Source organism: Jaculus jaculus, chromosome 1, assembly GCF_020740685.1.
Source record: "Jaculus jaculus isolate mJacJac1 chromosome 1, mJacJac1.mat.Y.cur, whole genome shotgun sequence".
In the NCBI taxonomy this organism is placed as follows: Eukaryota; Metazoa; Chordata; class Mammalia; order Rodentia; family Dipodidae; genus Jaculus; species Jaculus jaculus.
The window spans coordinates 82,481,654-82,499,434 of NC_059102.1; the positions used below are offsets into that span (position 1 = coordinate 82,481,654).

The following is a 17,781-nucleotide window of genomic DNA, read 5'->3' on the forward strand; positions in this document are numbered from 1 at the left end:
TAGATCATTTTGCTTTGTTTTTGTTACATAACCCTTGAGAAAACTCTGCGTAAGACTCACCTCCTCTCTGACCTTTCTATTATAGTCCCACAGGGTCTTCTCCCAGCAAGCTCAGCAAAGCTGACTATATTTAGTAGTTGGTGTGATGGCTGCATAGTTGTATGCCTGCACTTTAATCTTTGGATTTTTGTTGTTCATGGTAATCATGACTCTTCCTTTTCTACTTGTAAGTTACTTAGGCAAAGTCATTAATGCTTTAATTATTTTTCTCATAATCCTTGAAATACTGAAACAATAGTTAATAAAGTATCTTCTTCCATAAATGCACTTTTCAATTATTTTCCACCTTTATATCCAGTGCATTACATTTTTACTGAATAGCATATTTTAATAATGTCACAAATGACATGTATACAGCGATTATTTAGATGCATGGATGAAAAGTTAATATAGTACATGTGTGTGTGTATGTGTGTCCACAAGCTTATACACATAATCACTTTAGAAAAGTGAATGACTCATAGAGTGACAAGATAAGGATTACTATCTAGTGATTACTGAAGCAAAGTTCCCAATTCCAAAAACATATTTGGGCACTTAAAACATATTATCAGTGAAATTATTTTAATGATATACTTTTAATAAGACAAAAAAGTCAAAACCACACTGAAATAATCTTTTCACGTGATTTATGAAACTGCAATTCAGTATGAAGAGGATAGAAAGGTGAAATCATAGATATAGATATGACATAAATATGTTTATATATTCAGTCTATGAAGATATTTTGAATGCTTATTTTTATTTATTTGCAAGGAGAGAGACAGAATGGGTATGCCAGGCCCTTTAGCCACTGCAAATGAAGTCCAAATGTATGCAACACTGAGTTTATGTGGGTACTGAGGAATCAAGACTTGTATCATTAGGTATTGCAGACAAGCACTTTAATCACTGAGCAATCTTTCCCACCCAGATATCTGGAATTTTAAAGTCTGGTTTCCTGTATGAATAAACACCATAGCCACAAGTACTCCCTGCTAGGCAACAGTTACAGGTGTGTGTATTCTTGCTTCCAATTACATTAATGTGAGAGATTTTCTTATAACCCAAATTAAAGGTTTATGAAAATGAATAGTACTGGTATATATTGGATGCTAACAAGGAATTTCATCAGCATCCAGCCATGTCTTTATACTCCTCAGAAAAGAGATGTCTTTAAGTCACCCACAAATACAGACATGAGGAAAGTGGTTTGCTATGGCTCAATACTGCTGATTGCAAGGATAAAAATTCTAAGGTGTTCCATAGCAACTTTGACATCAGAATTCTCAGTACATAACTTTAGGTTTTCCTTCTCCCTACTTTAATCCCTGCCACTAAATGAGCATTCTGTGCACTCCCCCCCCCCGCCCCCCAAGACAGACTACATCTTCTAAAACACTTGGAGAAGGTGATGAGCACTCACTTATGAGCAAACTGATGGTCTGCTATGCACCAGCACTGTGCAGCCTGCTGGTGATCAGAGCAGAACTGAAAATGTTTTAATATTACCTGTACCATAATCAGGAGTGATGTAGGCATTTTACAAACATTTTTCCATCTCACCCTCAGGCCTGCCAAATAAAGTATGTACCTACCCTAGAGCTCAGAGACCTTAGAAAAATAAAATGATTTACCTAACCATACAGTGAACACTATAAAACTAGCCTTCAACATATAGTATGATCTAAAATATTCTCATGGTAACTGTGACTATAGCTGATTTCAACACATTCTCTAAAGAGGCAGAAAATTAAAAAAAAAAAAAAACTAAATACCAAAATCAATTTATTTCAATAAATTGCAAAAGATCACATAAGATGTTTGAATTTTATGTTTCTTTTTTAAAAAATGCTGTTGTGCTTTCACCAAATAGCACTTCTTTTTATTTGTTTACTTTTGCCCCTGTAGCAGCAAAACTAACACAAACAACCACAGTGGCTTTGAGTCTCTCTGAGACTCAGGATTCCAAATTTTGATCTCTTGGGATTCTCCCAGCTCTAAAATTCTATGAGGTAAACATTGCTTTTTTTTTTTTTTAAGTAAGTTTTAAATATCTAGATGAAGCCGTACATGGTGGCACATGCCTTTAAACCCAGCATTGAGGAGGCAGAGGTAAGAGGATCGCCGTGAGTCCGAGGCCACCCTGAGACCACATAGTTAATTCCAGGTCAGCCTGGACCAGAGTGAGACCTACCTCAGAAAAAAAAATCTAGATGGAACTAAATCATTTGATGTTTGAACTTGAATAGAACAACACAGCAATGTTACTCAATACTAAGGTTATACATTTTCTACTTATCTTTAAAAAATTAAGTGCTTTAAACCCCCATATTCAACAGGCATATGCTAAAGCTTATTAAATACTGTTTCAAATGAAGAAGACTGACTCAGCTAAGAAAATCAGAAGCCAAATTACTAGGATTCTAGAACTAAGAGGCACAGTGGATGTCCTCTACTTCAATTTTTCACCTGACAAAGAAATATAGTCACAGAGAGGCAAAAAGCCTCTCAGGTACTTGCAAGCAGTAGGGCCAATAATTTATTTTTTTCTTCCATTTCAGCAAGCTGTTTCAATCACTGTGTGGTCTATAGTGAAATTTCAACAGAAAACAGAAATAGAAGAAAGTCATTGTACCACTAGGTCAGTAAATAACTTAGTACCTAATGATGCTTTTAAAAAAAAATGCAAAGACCTTATGCTCAGAAACTTACAGTTTAAAGTACATTAAGTAAAGCCATAGCCATATGCAAATATGTTTTCTCCCAACTGCATCTTAAGAAAATAACAAACAAAAATAATAATTTATTGTCAGTGCCTTGAAAACAAAAAACTGAAATTAAAAGAAAGAATGAAGTAAATCTAAATTGTGTATTTTTGTTCTTTCGAAAAGGATTAAATAACATAATTCTAAATGGTTTGTTTGTACTTTCATGCAATATGTAGATTAACCATGAAATTCTGTTTGGGACACTTTGACATCTGTTTTCAGTGCATTACAGTGAAATCTGGGGACTCGATACATACATTTGCTGTAATAAAACTGTCACTAATCAGTGTTTTCCAAAATATTGCCCATAACTATTACTATTCAGTAATCTCATTTGCATGATCTAATATTGTTGCTACATCATGTTTTTTCCCCCCTGATAGTATGTTAGCTGGTCCCAGGCATGTGGTCTGAAATGACCACAAACCACTCAATAATCTCAGCATTTCTGAAGGTCTCTGTACATGCAACAGAAATCTGTCCTATATTAAACTAATACTTCATCTACCATGAGATACTTTTCGTAGAACCAAAACACCAAGAATGAATTCACAACCCAAGTGTTACAAACTTCATACCCATAAAGGAGATCACACCGCAGAAGAAACACCTTGTGGGATTTTTACCACAGGAGACGAGAGTGTAATCCTAACTCAGGAGTACTTTCAACAAAACTAATGATGCTTTGTGAACAAAACATGAAGAGACTTTCAGTAGTATAATTCATTTCTATGAACTACAAATCCAGATTGGGCCAGACTTTAAAACTTAATCTGCTTTATGGTCTCTAAGTTTAATAAAGTAGCTATATCAGTGACAGATCCAAGAACCACAAAGTAACACTGTGTTCTCACCTGGGTAGTAGGCTGAATGAGGGTTCCTTTTTCACATGGCATATCTCTTATGTAACATGTACCAGACATGGATCTCAGGGAAAACATCATTCTAAGAGTACAAACATGGTATTCAACAAAGGGGAAAAAAATAAGAATAATTTGTCTACCTACTCTAAACTCTAAATGAATTCCATATTTTATCAGAACTTGGAATTATATTCATATTGCCCAAGAGTCTAATATAATTTCATTTTGTCCTCCAATGAACTCATCTTAAACCTAAAATATGTTTCTCTATGCACATGTTTTATATTATACAAATGTTGGATACAAAAAGCAGATTAATTGTAGGCCCTAATGCTGTATTTGTCAGTACTAAGAAGTCATTCCAAATGCTCCAAAAGGGATTAATGTAGTATAACAAGTCTATTTAATTATTGTAAAACCAGTGATCCTCATATTACTATAAGCTGCTTTTCCCTTATTTGAAGACTATAAATAGAACAGAAATTGTACATAACTACAAGTCATATCCTAAAACACTGTTGTTTTACCATCAAGGAATAATGATACCATCAGCATCTCCGAGAAGCTACTAAATGCAACTAGTATTTAGGAGCCACAGATATGCTTGCATTTCAGGGTTGCATTAACTTGTATCTTAAGTGTAAGCAAAGTTTTTCGAGTGTTTTACAAAGACATATGAACTAACATTTCTGTTATCATCAGCACTCCAGTTTCAATGTTAACAAAAAAAAGGTTACACTGTTTTATCCTCATGCTTTTTATAGCTTTGTGTATTCCACAAACACAGAAACCGGTACTTCTCTTCCCAAGAAGAAAAGGTATGGCACAAATTATTAAAAATCATGCACCAAACCTAAGCAAGCCAATCAATGTTCTCATTCTGCTTTGTCCACACCCTCGTTACCCTTTAACTAGTGAACAAACATGACATAACTTTTCTCATTAACTCCTGACTAGACTCCTTCAGTATATGATAAACATTATTACCAAGCCCTTCATATAGGAAGATGAGGCTTGTTCACACTGCAGCAGTGTGACATATGCTTGAATATATTTCCCTTGTAATTTTCCCACTTGCCAAACCTGCTGTGCAAAGTGAGTGAGAAGTGCAACCCAAGGGTCACAGAGAGCTGGGCACCAGCTAGTTTCCTAAGAACCTGGCACACAAAGTTAGCTCCATGCCCACAGGAATCCAATCAACCAGAGCCACGGAAGCCAAACACTGATCCCAAGTCACGGTTTGGTGAGAAGAAGCAAATGTTTTAACCATTTCTCATTTGGTGTCCAGTTGTTCTACTATTAGTAAAAGTGAAATCACTCAAAGTAATAAATATTAACTTCTTCCCTCTGCAACTCATTTAACTAATTATCTTAAAACCACAAAAGGGAAGAATAGAAAAAACTGACTTAAAAGAAAAGAGTCAGATGGCAATGAAATCAAAACAATTCATGTAACCAATTAAACAATTTGAGGCTTTGACCCAACTAAGGGTCTTTTTTTTTTTTAATAAGACATTTTCAGACTTAGAAAGACTAAAAGCCAGCAGCTTGCTCCTTTTAAACAGCAATTGAGCCTGGCCACATTGTCCTCACCTCTATCCAACTACATCTAAAACACAAATGAAGCTCTCCCAATGTGAATGACTGAAATTTTTTGCACTTGAAACTTTTATGTTTCATGCACAGTGAATTACAAATACTGGCTAGGACACCCTTTATTCAACACTAGAGTAAAACTATTTGTTCAGTGAGCCACAATAAAATCATTTTATTTCTTTTTTAACCAAATACTTCTAGATTAATCAAGAACTGTATTCTCTGAAATCTGAAAAGAAGCCATTTCTGAAATATACAATTTAATTCTAATTTATATAAGTTTCATGACTACACTGGATTAGCTAACTTCATGGGACTGCCTTCAGAGTTTTTACTAAGAAGTATCTGCGTATACTATAATGAACAGGACCCTCTCTTTGAAAGACTTATCTGGGTGGGTGTGGTGGTGCTCACCTTCGGTCCCAGCCCTCAGGAAGCAGAGGTAGGAGTATCACTGTGCGTTTGAGGCCAGCCTGGGACTACAGACTACAGAATGAGTTCCAGAACAGCCCACCCTAGAATGAGAACCTACCTTGAGAAAGAAAAAAGAAAAAAGAAAAAAAAAAAAACGGGCAAATAGTGTCTTATCACTTGAGTTTCTTACAAAATCCTTGCTGACTCTTTGCTTCACATTCACTCACTTCTGCTCAACATCATACTAAGGTGGTTTCTTTTGCAGGTAACTTCAGGTTATGCTCTATTCCTTCATCTATAGTAAGAATGGCTGTTACAAAATTATTGCTATTACTCCATGAATTATTTCATTAATTCTAAAATAGTCATTTCAAAAGCAAAAAAAAAAAAAAAAAATCAAAGGATATGAAGGGTAAGACTGGACAAAGGAAACCAAGCTGAGGAAAAACAAGAACCCAGCTTGTCAGACATAGGCACACACTCTCTATTACCAGCATTTTGTTTAAATCCAAACCCCCAATGTAACACATTAAGAGGTGACCTGATGGTTAATTAGGTCAGGACACTAGAACCCTCACACATGAGGCTAGTGCCCTAAATGCCCAAGAGAAACCCAAGAGAGTTTCTTACTTCTTTTGTTCAAGAACACAGAGGATAGGAAGTCTGCAACCCAGGACACAGCCTCACCAGCATTTAGACATTCTGACATTCTGACCTTGGACCCAGCCTCCAGAACTGTGACAAGTAAAGAACTGTGATGTTCATAAATTTTGTGTTTTGTTAGAGCAGCCCAAACTCAGCCTTGGTCTTGAGTTTTGTCTTTGCAAAACTTGAGAAGTGGAATGGGAAGATGGCTCAGCAGTTAAAGGCACTTGCTTACAATGCTTGCTGGCCCCAGTTCAATTCTTAAGCCACCTGTATAAGCCAGACACAAAAGTTGACACAAGTGTCTGGTGTTTGTTTGTAGTGGCAGAAGGACCTGGCACACCTACACACACACGGGGGGGCGGGGGAGCAAAGTTTTTTTTTTAAAAAACTTAAGGTATGAAGAAGATTTGCTCAATTCCTAGTCTAAAATTCAGAGGATGACAGATTTTAAATTGTGTAATATTCACTCTCCAATCTATGAATAAGCCATCTTTCTTAATTTCTGTTAGATAGAAGCCCCATCTCTTCTAATTTTTTTTCTAACTTCTCTTCTTTAATTCCCCAAAATAGGCAAGTGCATACCCCAGCACCTACCAATTATCTATGGTCCAGGAACTTAACCTCTTCAACTCAGTAGCTAGGATCATTTTTTAAAGTCTTTCAAGAAAAGAACTGAGGCAGAGATCTGGAAAAAATCAAGACATTCTTCAGTTCTTATGGGCTGGTTTTGCTGCTGTCACACCACAGTCTCATCACCATATGACCACTAACCCACTAACCACATCTAAGTTGGACTCCAGGTAGGCATCATTACTGATGTCAGTGAATGAGCAGAAAGGAAAAGGGTAAATTCTCCTCTGGATTGTTTTCCATAGGTGAGGGGAGGGAAGAGAAGGGAAAGGGAGGAGAAGAGAAGAGAAGAGGAGAGGAGGGGAGGGGAGGGGAGGGGAGGGGAGGGGAGGGGAGGGGAGGGGAGGGGAGGGGAGGGGAGGAGAGGGGAGGAGAGGAGAGGAGAAAAATGGGGCAACTGTTTACAATGAGATCTTTCATGGACTTCACTAGCCCTTCTCCTCTGACACCTAAGATGTGACATTACTGATATGATTAATTCTGAAAGCATTCAAATTCCTTAATCTTATAACATTTCTGGGGAACAAAAGAAAAAGAAAGCATTTTTGTAGAAAAAGAAAATTTGTCACCTGCTCTTTAGAGATATTTTTAAATGGAAATAGAGAAATATAGAGCTTTTCCCCAACGTTCCAGCCACACTGTCTCTCATCTGTTGGTATACCCACACACATGTAAACAGTATGTGACAAGCAAGAAAGGAAATGCACATTCTAACTTAAACTTCCTTTTTTCCTCTAATAATTTAAAAATAAAATATAACAGCTTGGGTTTTAAATATTTAATCTGGCAAATATAGGAAAAATCATGAACTATAATGTCATATTTGGCAATGAAAAGATTCGGAGGATAAAAATATCTGTGTTTTAACATTTTAGAAGACATTTCCAATATTTTAAATATAAAATTATTTCACTGCTTTGGAAGAGAACTGAGGTAAATTTCTCCATTTTTGCACATGAGTTTTTCATGAGGAATAGCAAAACAATTTCTATTCATTAAAATAAAGTCAATTTTACATACTGGCAAAAGTCCCCCCAGTAATAAAAAAATTCATATTCCCTAGTATAATTCACTATGTCACAAAATTTAGCTGTTTACCTTAATAACAATAGGTTTCTCTTAAAATTATAAAATAAATTATAAGTTACCATATTATTCTCATGATTAAAACATCCATTTTATCCTGCATGTTTAGTATATAGATTTTTCTAATGCAATATAAAGATTGTATAATTTATAGCACAGACTAAAATTCACAGGTATTTTAAAGATTTATGCATTAGTAACCAAATACAAAACTATATTTATCCTTTACCCTATGTAATGACAAAAATATTTATTGTAACAGCTAAAAATGTTAACAAATAATTATTAAGGAAACCACAGCTTGTAGCTAAGGCTAAGATGTCAACCTCAGAGGAATGGGAAAAGTGATGTGTATCATTACCAAACACAGAATAAATCCAAATCCCTCCCAATTCCAGAGCAGGATCCCCCACCTCCAACAGCAAGGAAGGCTACAAATTTGTCCCATCATTGTCAGCAAACAAAAGAAAGTCACTTCTACAGCCAGATCATGTCAAACAGAAGAGGTGGCTACTTCAGAGGGACGCCTTGGATCCACTGGTGTGTAAAGTATGGGCTGGGGCCTTTCTGTCAGCTATTACCATAAGAGAATAAGAGGAAACAGTGACATTCTGCACAATAGAAAGGTCAAACAGCTTGCAGCCATTTCATGACCCAGACAAGTCAAGGTCAAGGGATTCAGGTAGCAACTTAGCCAGGGCATAAGTTACAGCACAAATGAATTGTTTTAACACATCAGCTTTGGTCAATTAAACCTAACAAGGCAAGTTGCATCACGTAGCAGGGTTCCTGACACCAAGGCCAGAAGCTGAGACCGACCTCATAAAACAAGGCTTTTAACATAGCATAGCAAATTTAAGGTAATCCATCCAGAAAGTGCAGATGTCAGAATAATAAAATACAAGTTGTCCTAAGCAAGAACATTTTTCACACTTTAGAATGCATTAATAGAGGGATATAGACTTCATATTGACATACTTGTCTTATTAATATAGGCATAAATGTAATACCCTACTTACAAGAATTACAGAATATACCCTATTTCAAATAACTTTTAATGTCTGCACATGACCAGATTTTTATGTTGCTCTCAAACATTTGCTGTTAACACTAACACATTTTTGCTTGCATCCTTCACAGTGTGAGTGTACAAAATCAGGTTTTTCAAAATCTTTTGCCTTCATTCAGTATCAATGTATATAAGTATCACTTAATAGTGAATGGTGTTTGTTAAGTATTTTTGTAGCTTTATGGAAGACATAGTACCAAATATGTGTGTAAAATCTCAATATATATTTTAAAAATCAGTGCGTATGATGTTGAGAAATAGTTGGAGCTAAGTAAAAGTTTAAACCTGCATATACTTAGCACTGAAGAATTTTTCTTAAAGGCAATTCCTATTTGACTTTGTACATGCTTAAACAAATTCCATTTTCTGATCATGCTTCATCAATAACCTACTACATGCTCTGAACTGCCCGAAAATGGGATTCTGAAAATATACAACCTCCAGGCAACTTTCAGCTAGTAAAATTACTTCATCCATCACCCCATATTTTCAATTATATAGTCTTTATTCATAGTTCTTTAATTTGTCTGTGATTCATCAACATTGTCCTGTATAAGCCATCATCATAAACAGAGAGAATATGTGTATTTAAGTGTTTTATTACAAACAATATATTTATACACATGAATGACTGTCTTTCCCTTCTTAGAATATTGTTTCATTTAAATTTTGAGGATTTTTTAATGTGTGCCTTCAATTCAGCCTCAAGGTCTTTCCACCTCATTGGTTAATTGGTAGCCATTGCTTCCAATTTTGTGAATAATGTAACAAGCAAAAAGCCCAACCATTCAAGTCCCATTAGTCTCACATCCTGTAACGTTCAGTCTAATACAAGCTAATCCCACAGACTCACTCCTTACTGCATGCACTTAGTTTTCACGAGTTCCCAGCAATTTGATGATTTATTCTCTATGCCAAGTCCTAACAACTGAATTCAGTTAAATTAACCGCATCACATAATTAGAGTTCAAGGACCTAAGAATTTACTTTAAAATGAGACAACATACCACGTTGCCACAGAAAAGTGAGTGTAATCAGGAGGAAGTGTCTCTCCTTGCTATGCTTGGCATGAGGCATGCTGCTGTAATAACTTGAGTTTCTGATCACATAACCACTAGTCCTTGAGATTTCTAAGATCATTCCCCCTACTCAAGGATGGAGGGGAGAAAGTTGGAACATTTGCTCTTAGCGATATGCTGGCTGGTCATTTGCTCCAACAGAGCATATGTATACTGACAAACTCCCCAAGGGCCACAAGTTCTATGCTCACCAATGTCACACTGTCGAATAATTTCCTATTTTTGTGTGTATTATATATGCTATTTCCACTCCTTATAAGCTTTAAGCTTCAAACTAAAGCAAGAATGATTCCTTGGATGACACATTCAGATATCATGTAAGCCACTATGATAAATGACATGAAACTAACTAATTTGGATCTTTAAGAATTCCAGGGAATTCAGATTCAAGTTAACCATGTGTGCCTCCCTCTCCATGTTTAGAAGTTCTAAATGCTCAGCAAAGAGGGCAAAAGGAGGAATGTCATAAAACAAATAGTATCTGAGAAGCCTACAGGTTGACTTTTTCATTTGAATCCAGCAGAATGAAGGCTTATGAAGAGAAACACCTTACTTTCTTGAGTAACTTGGATGGCTGTTTCAAAAAAGAGTGCCAACTTCAAAAGGAAAAGTTAATAGAGATTAAAACTTTAATTTCCTTTTGGCAGCTCTACTTCAAATTCAAAAATTAGGGAAAAACAACTACGTAAATTTTTAAATCCTACTAAATCTTTTACAAATCTATAATGCTTTTGTGTTTGGATATTTTTCTTACATGACCCTTTAAAAAGCAGAAACTTTAAACATTAAAACAGTGGCTATAGGTGGCCTCCCTAAAGGGCTCCTGCCCATCTGGAAGTCTCAAGACACAGATAGTGTCACTGTGTCCAGCAGTATGATATCTTCCAAGAGACCCCCACCACCAATCCTGTCACTGCAGGACCCAATTCTGCTTGATTACCGTTCTTCTTCAATAATTAACATAATTTTAGTTCATGCACACAAGAGATATAGTGTATAAAATGTACAAATCTAAACACATAAAAAATCTAGATAAATATTTTTCACCTCAAAATACATAGTGTTCTGTATATGGGAGAAATTGGGGAAGGAGAACTAATGCTAATATTTTGGGAGGATATCTGACTGACCTTCCTGCTTCCAAAAGTAGTACACCCTATGGAGTTTTAAGTATTTGAAAATCATAATTGTAACAAATGAGTCCTCCACCCCCATCTCAGTCTCTGGTGCATTCTCTCTCCCCTTTCCCTTTGAAAAGTGAGACCATATCCATAGCAATGTGAGTGCTTAGTTTGCCATATCAGAACACAGATGCCAGGCTTTCCCAGCTGGCAGCCAGGACCTCAGAGTTTAACTCTTAAGTTGTCTGGCAAAACAAGCTCATGGCAGGGACATTATGACAGAAACAGTGAACTTGTGGCCCGCAGACTGTTTTGACCTTATCAGTGGAAAAATTACTAAGTATTTTATCTAATGCTACATGTTCCCACAAAGGTCTCATTAAGCCTAGGGTCAAGTCATGCCAGTAAGAACCCTTCTTTACCTTGTGACTTGTGTATGAAAAGAATGCAAACAGATGTATGCTAGAGCTTTGAACTGAGTCAAGGACAGGATGCCAGGTGAGAACGCTTAACAGTGTTCCCTTAAATCAAACACACATCCAAAATATTTTACCTACACATAAACTGCATGCTCTCCAAGCATGCTACAATGAAAGCCCACCAGATCATCCCACACAACAGCCTCATGTAAGCTAGCTGTGAAAGCTTATTTCCCCTATAATGAGAAATACCTTTAAGTAAAATGAAATTTATTAAAACGTTAAAATGTGCTGTCAACTTGCAAACAATTATCTACTTAAGCTTTTTCTAAAGAAATAATTGTTACCCCAAAGGATTCTGAAATCCAGTAGCTGAAGGAGGAAAACAGTTCTGTGCATTTGCTTCCTCACTAATGCCATGTGACAACCAGGAAGGCTTCTATTTCAAAAACAATGATTACCAACTTCCTCAGTAAACAAGTCACATTTTTCACAACTTCAAAATGCACTCCAGTTATGATACTATTCAACAATAACACAACAAAAGTGGTCACCTAACGATAGGACACAATTTTAAGGGTTCAACAAGGATAAAAGAAGCTACTTGTTCATGATAGCAACAAGGTTAGTGGACTCTGTCACACTTCAAAACATGTTTAATAAGAGTGCAAAGTACAGTACAAAAATCACTTAGGGTACTGTGGTTTAAACTCTGATCTCTTAAATTCATAACAATAGTTACTATCTCTTAAGATATCTTAGCACTGTGGTGTGGTGTAACGTGTCTCAACTTTTTCCTGCCTCAGAGAAAGTACAGTGCCCCCCACCATCACCCCACTTCTGCCTACACAATAGACACAGTCTGGATAAGCAAGGCCTTCCATAGGCCAGACTTCCTTCTGCACAGCCCTTTGGGTAGAACTGCTAATCCTCCTTATTAATTAATGAGATAATGGTGGTTAACTATGAAGTAATATGAATGCTAACTATCTAGGAAACCCGAACCAAAATCATTTTAGCCTTTTGGATATTTCCCCTAATATGTAAAACTATACACTAAGAACTTGGCAGCATCTTGGTGCAGAATTGAGAAATTCAGAAATGACTGACTTATGTCAGATTTTAACATGGAGTTCTATCATTAAGATTTGCTGTCAGTTTTAAACCAATACTCTTTACTGACTTGAAAGAAAAGTAAGGTACTCTGAACATATTTCTAAAAAAATTGGAAGTGTGGAAACTGAGGGAACTATAAATTGCCTAAGAAATAGCAATGATGCAAATGAAAGTAATAGTCAGAATGGATGCATTATATATCACTGCACTGGGCACGTCCCCATCCGCTTGTCATAGTATGCCCTGCATGCTATAGGACATATGCATCCCAGGAAGGTGTGTTGTACAAGGCTTGCCTGGTTTGTGTTTTGTTTTGTTTTGCTTTGCTTTTGTGAATGCAATAACAAAGACAATATGGGGAATAGGTACCACCTGCCCAAGCATCATCGGACATATTTAATATCTTTGGGAATATGGAGACCATTTTAAAGCCATTTTTCCTTTAATCTATCACAATCTTTTTTTTTTTTTTTTAAAAAAAAGCCTTTTAAAAAAAAATAGCTAAGCTTTGCTGCGGCAAACAAGCGAGCAGCTTTCATTCAGAGATTGTCAAAAACTTTCCAGTGTGCCCACTGCAATGCGGATGCCAACCAACGAATCAAAGGCATTCAGCAACTAGACAAAGAGGGTCTGATGCCAACCTCGGTGCCACTGGCAACCATTATTGGCATCAAATACAGTGTCTGCCTTTTTTTTTCCCCTCGCCTGGCACTTCACAAACAAAATGGCGGTTCTTGTAGCAACGGAACAGCCGAAGCGCAGCCCTCTGAATTAGTAACATCAAATGATTTCGTGGATTTAGAGGCAGTTACTCCCAAACAAGTTACCAAATTTTAGGTAAGGTGGGGGGCATATAATTGTATACACAACTATATTGAATATGACCCTTTGCTAGTATAAAGAAAAAATAAAATGGACTGAATTGCGGTCAATATGCATAGAAGCTAAATAACAAAGGCATAGAGCTTTAAAGAAAATACTGCCATGCAATGCAAAAGCCCAATAAACCATACATCAAAAATGATTTCAAAATGTGTATATTTCCCCCAAAACCATATCAGATGCAGATGTACCACTAGAGCATGTGTCAAAGCCCTGGTAACTCTTTCCACATTTCAGGAAAGAAGAGGCTGCTGAGCATGAGGAAGGGGAAAAAGTGCAGGTTGAACCAAAAGAAAGAGGGAGAAAGAAAATCATGGGAAGTTGGTCAACAATGGAACTTTATTACGTTGGTCTTTATTTCAAACTCCAAAGAGACACAGTATTTGCTCTCCTATAAATAGCAAAGAGGACTATTGACATTTCTAGATCTGGAAATTGTCAATATATTGTAACATCACTCCACACTGCAATGCGGATGCCAATGAACAAATCACAGGCATCCTGAGCTAAACAAAGAGGGTCTGATGCCAATCCTGGTGTCAGTGGCAACCATCTTTGGCATTCTCTCTGTCCTTCCTCATATTTTTCTTCTAGTCGTTTATAAGCGGAGAAAGAAAAAAGAGGTAAAAGTAATGTTGTTGCTCAATCTTTTGCAAACATTATGTTTTTTCATTCTAATTTTTTTCTTGTTTGACTTTATACTTCTGTACCTAATTTAGAAAACAGACTTAAGTAGGTTCGTGTACTTAGAGGCAAAATAAAAAGTCATGATATGAGATGTGCAGATCTGACTGACTGCAGACATCTTTTAAAACCTGCCTTCTTTAATCAATTGTACTGCCAAGTGATATAATTAACCTGCACTTACAAATAAAAAGATATAAATTTTAAAACGAGAAAACACAAAATCATCTTAATTTGACTTTTTCAAAGAAAGAGTCATAGGATGTTAACAGGAGACAATGTGAGGACAGGTAGCAGAGGATACACATGATGAGATGCACAGAACAAAATAACAAGTTCTTACAATGGGAAAGTGGAAGAAACAACAACCAAATCAATATCTTATCTGAAAATCAGGCCTCTAAGAGTTTCTCAAAACTTTAGTTATAATGACCAATGGTACAATGCAGAAGGCATTTATGGTTTGGGTTTTTCAATCTATCATCACAAATCTAAAGAACCCAGTCTGTACTGTCAGTTCACGAAAAGTAAGATAGCTGGCTGCCTGCCCTGGGAGTAAGTCCGCATACATGCTCACCTTAAGGAGCAGCCATCGAGAAAGCTGAAATGTGAGCAGCAGTAAGGTGGCTACAGGGCTTCCCCCTATACTAAAAAGTTGCATGACCCACTTTGTAAAACTTTACTTCCAGCCTTGACTTCACAACAGTTAAGACTCATTTACAATCAGTCCAACACATATAGACAGCCCACCTTAAAATGTCACCTCCTAGACAGATAGATGTCAATTAAATTAAATATCATATTTTAGTGAGCTTTGATTTTAGGACAGTATGGGTGAAAATATACTCCTCTACTCCACCATCATTACTTGAACTTTATTACTAAATGTTTAAACTTCAAATCAATAATGCAACGACTTATGTTTTTAAGAAATATTTTTGCCAAAGGAGTAACCTCTAACATCATTTAAAAATCAGAGTAAAAATATCTATTCTGAAATGACACATAAGCCTATCTCTGGAGTGGTATCAAGAAATATCAAGGCAAATAGCATATAGGAAGATCCAAGATTTCAGAGTCAAAAAGAGTAATTTTTAATACTTTAGTATTCTTGATAATGAAGTATGTAACAATTTCCAACATGGGCATCCAGTAAACTGTCCGCCACCTGGCTACTGCAGGCCCTCTTCCTCCCACCAGGCCAAATTCAGACGTGACCCTCCATCCATGGTAGCTCAAACTTCGGGCCACATTCAGTATGATGCTTTCTGAAATGACATTTTACTATAGGCTGTTGCTAGTGCAAAGTCATCTATATGTTGACATTGATTTAAAGAAAAAAAAAAGACTCTCACCTACCTAAGAAAAAACATTTAAAAAATACAAATAACAAGGAAACATATTTCACAAATGTGGGGGGAAAATGCTCAGCAACAACACTGCCTATTTTAAATTGCCCAGGCAACATTTCTATCACTCTCTTTAAAACATCGGGATGGTATGCGCTCTCTGCATTCTTTTTGAGATTTATTTTAAACCAGTGTAACCAGTCTACTTTCTGTTTTTGTTCTGTGCTGTTCAGTAAAGAAAGCTGTGACTTTCTCCTTGGTAAGTTTTATAAATTATCATTCATATAAACTAACAATATAAAGTATTAAATCGACAGTGTACATTGCATCATCAAAATATAGAAATATTAAAATTAACTGAATCTAGGTCTCTTTAAGAGATACATTTTGATAGTGGCTATCTTAAGCATTTTGTAATACTAAATGCTAATTTGGGCTTCAGTGCAGTAGCACAAGATGTCTATGAACAAAGTTCACCTACCTCGTTTGGTCTGAGACTAGTACAAAGATTATTAAGCAGCGATATAAATAGTTACACATTTTCAAAGTAGGAAAAGATGCCTACATACAAGGCACAGCAAAGAAAGTCAAGTGAAATAAACTATTACTTCTTAGACTGCTCTGTGTACTAGAGTACAGTGCTTGTCTTTGGGATCTTTCTTTAAATACAGAAACCTGCCCAGGTAGGAAAGCTGATAGTCTGTGTACATGACTCCCACATGGCAGTGGACATATGAGTGCAAGTGGGAGCTTCATGGTACCCAGAGAGGACAGAGGACATCTAGAGACCTCCAGACCCCTCTATCTACCCCAAGCCAGAGATACGGTACTTAAAGGCGTATGGATAGTGTTTGCTGTGCTAAGAGAAAGAACAGTCCACTCCTACCTTGCTCCTGCACGTAGTATGCCAAAAACAAGTCAAGCTCCTTAACTGATACTGTGATATGGTGTGGCTGGACACAAAGTGCTGGGTTTGTGCAGTGTGGGGACTTCATGAGCCGCTCTCCATCGGTACTTTCCAAAGGGATGCCTTTGAACAGGATCACCATGACTAGATCCAGACGCCAGACTTTGTCTGCCTGTCTCAGGCAGTCGATTCTCCTAATCTTACCCTTCTGGTCAGGATTGGATAAGACACAGCACGGGTGCTTCTTGCCAGTCACGGTGAGCACAAAGTCCTCTCGGTACTCCTGGCGAATATCTTTGCGCAGTTTGGCCAGGAGCCTGGATGCCCACTTCTGTTTGATTTCAGGCTTCTCACTGAGCAGCTCATCTTTAACTGCTCTTTCTTCATCTTTTGACATTCGCTTCTCATGCTTTTTAAAGTACTTGCGTTTTCGAGCCTGCAGGTTGAACCAAGTATAGGCAATTGCACGGACATGTGGAAGCAGTGCCTCGATGAATGGGTGGAATTCATCCTGTGAAAGATGTGGGGGGAAGAAGAGGTGCACAGTCAGTTTAATTCCAAATGCTCAAAAAAAAAAAAAAAAAAAGACTCACAATCCATTCTCAATTCAGTACAAAAAGTTTGGCATAAGATTATATTTATTTCGTACTTAAAATGACTTAAAAAAATAAAGTATTCTAGGCTGCCCCCCTCCCCAGCAAAAAATTAACTAATTCATTCTCCCTCCTACAAAGGAAAGGGGGTTTTATTTTGTATTTCCATTCTGGACCCAGCCTCCTCATTGCCACCCTAATGCCATGCATTCTACATCCTTTAAATCATATGCAAACCAAGGTGGTTGGCACTAAATTTAATATTTAAACATTTGGTTGACCAACTAACACTATGCAGTACCATTTTTCAAAAGAACACAGTGGGTTTGTTTTGTTTTTTTTTAAATCGGAGCAGAGCTTTTCAGAAGGCAGGAGCGATGCCACAGTTCATTTCTCTTCTCTATGGCACAGCAACACAAAGCGTGTAGATGCTCGGTGTAATGCCACACAGTTCCCGCTTTTGGAGCATGCTCTCAGCAAGAGGCTGCTGGTGGCACAAAGAGCATGCGCCATTA

General features: G+C 36.9%; 1 protein-coding gene across 9 annotated transcripts in view; it reads right to left on the bottom strand.

Annotated features, from left to right (window-relative positions):
- Nucleotides 1-17,781, bottom strand: part of Nfib (nuclear factor I B) — a 250,254-nt gene that overhangs the window by 218,725 nt on the left and 13,748 nt on the right. For 8 of the 9 annotated variants that reach the window (XM_045160951.1, XM_004658443.3, XM_004658442.3 and 5 more), the window contains exon 2: nucleotides 16,653-17,184. In XM_045160951.1, coding sequence (XP_045016886.1) covers nucleotides 16,653-17,184 — 532 coding nt within the window. Of the gene's footprint in view, nucleotides 1-16,652; nucleotides 17,185-17,567; nucleotides 17,719-17,781 lie in introns of those variants that run through there. The other variant, XM_045160943.1, reaches the window with a different exon arrangement.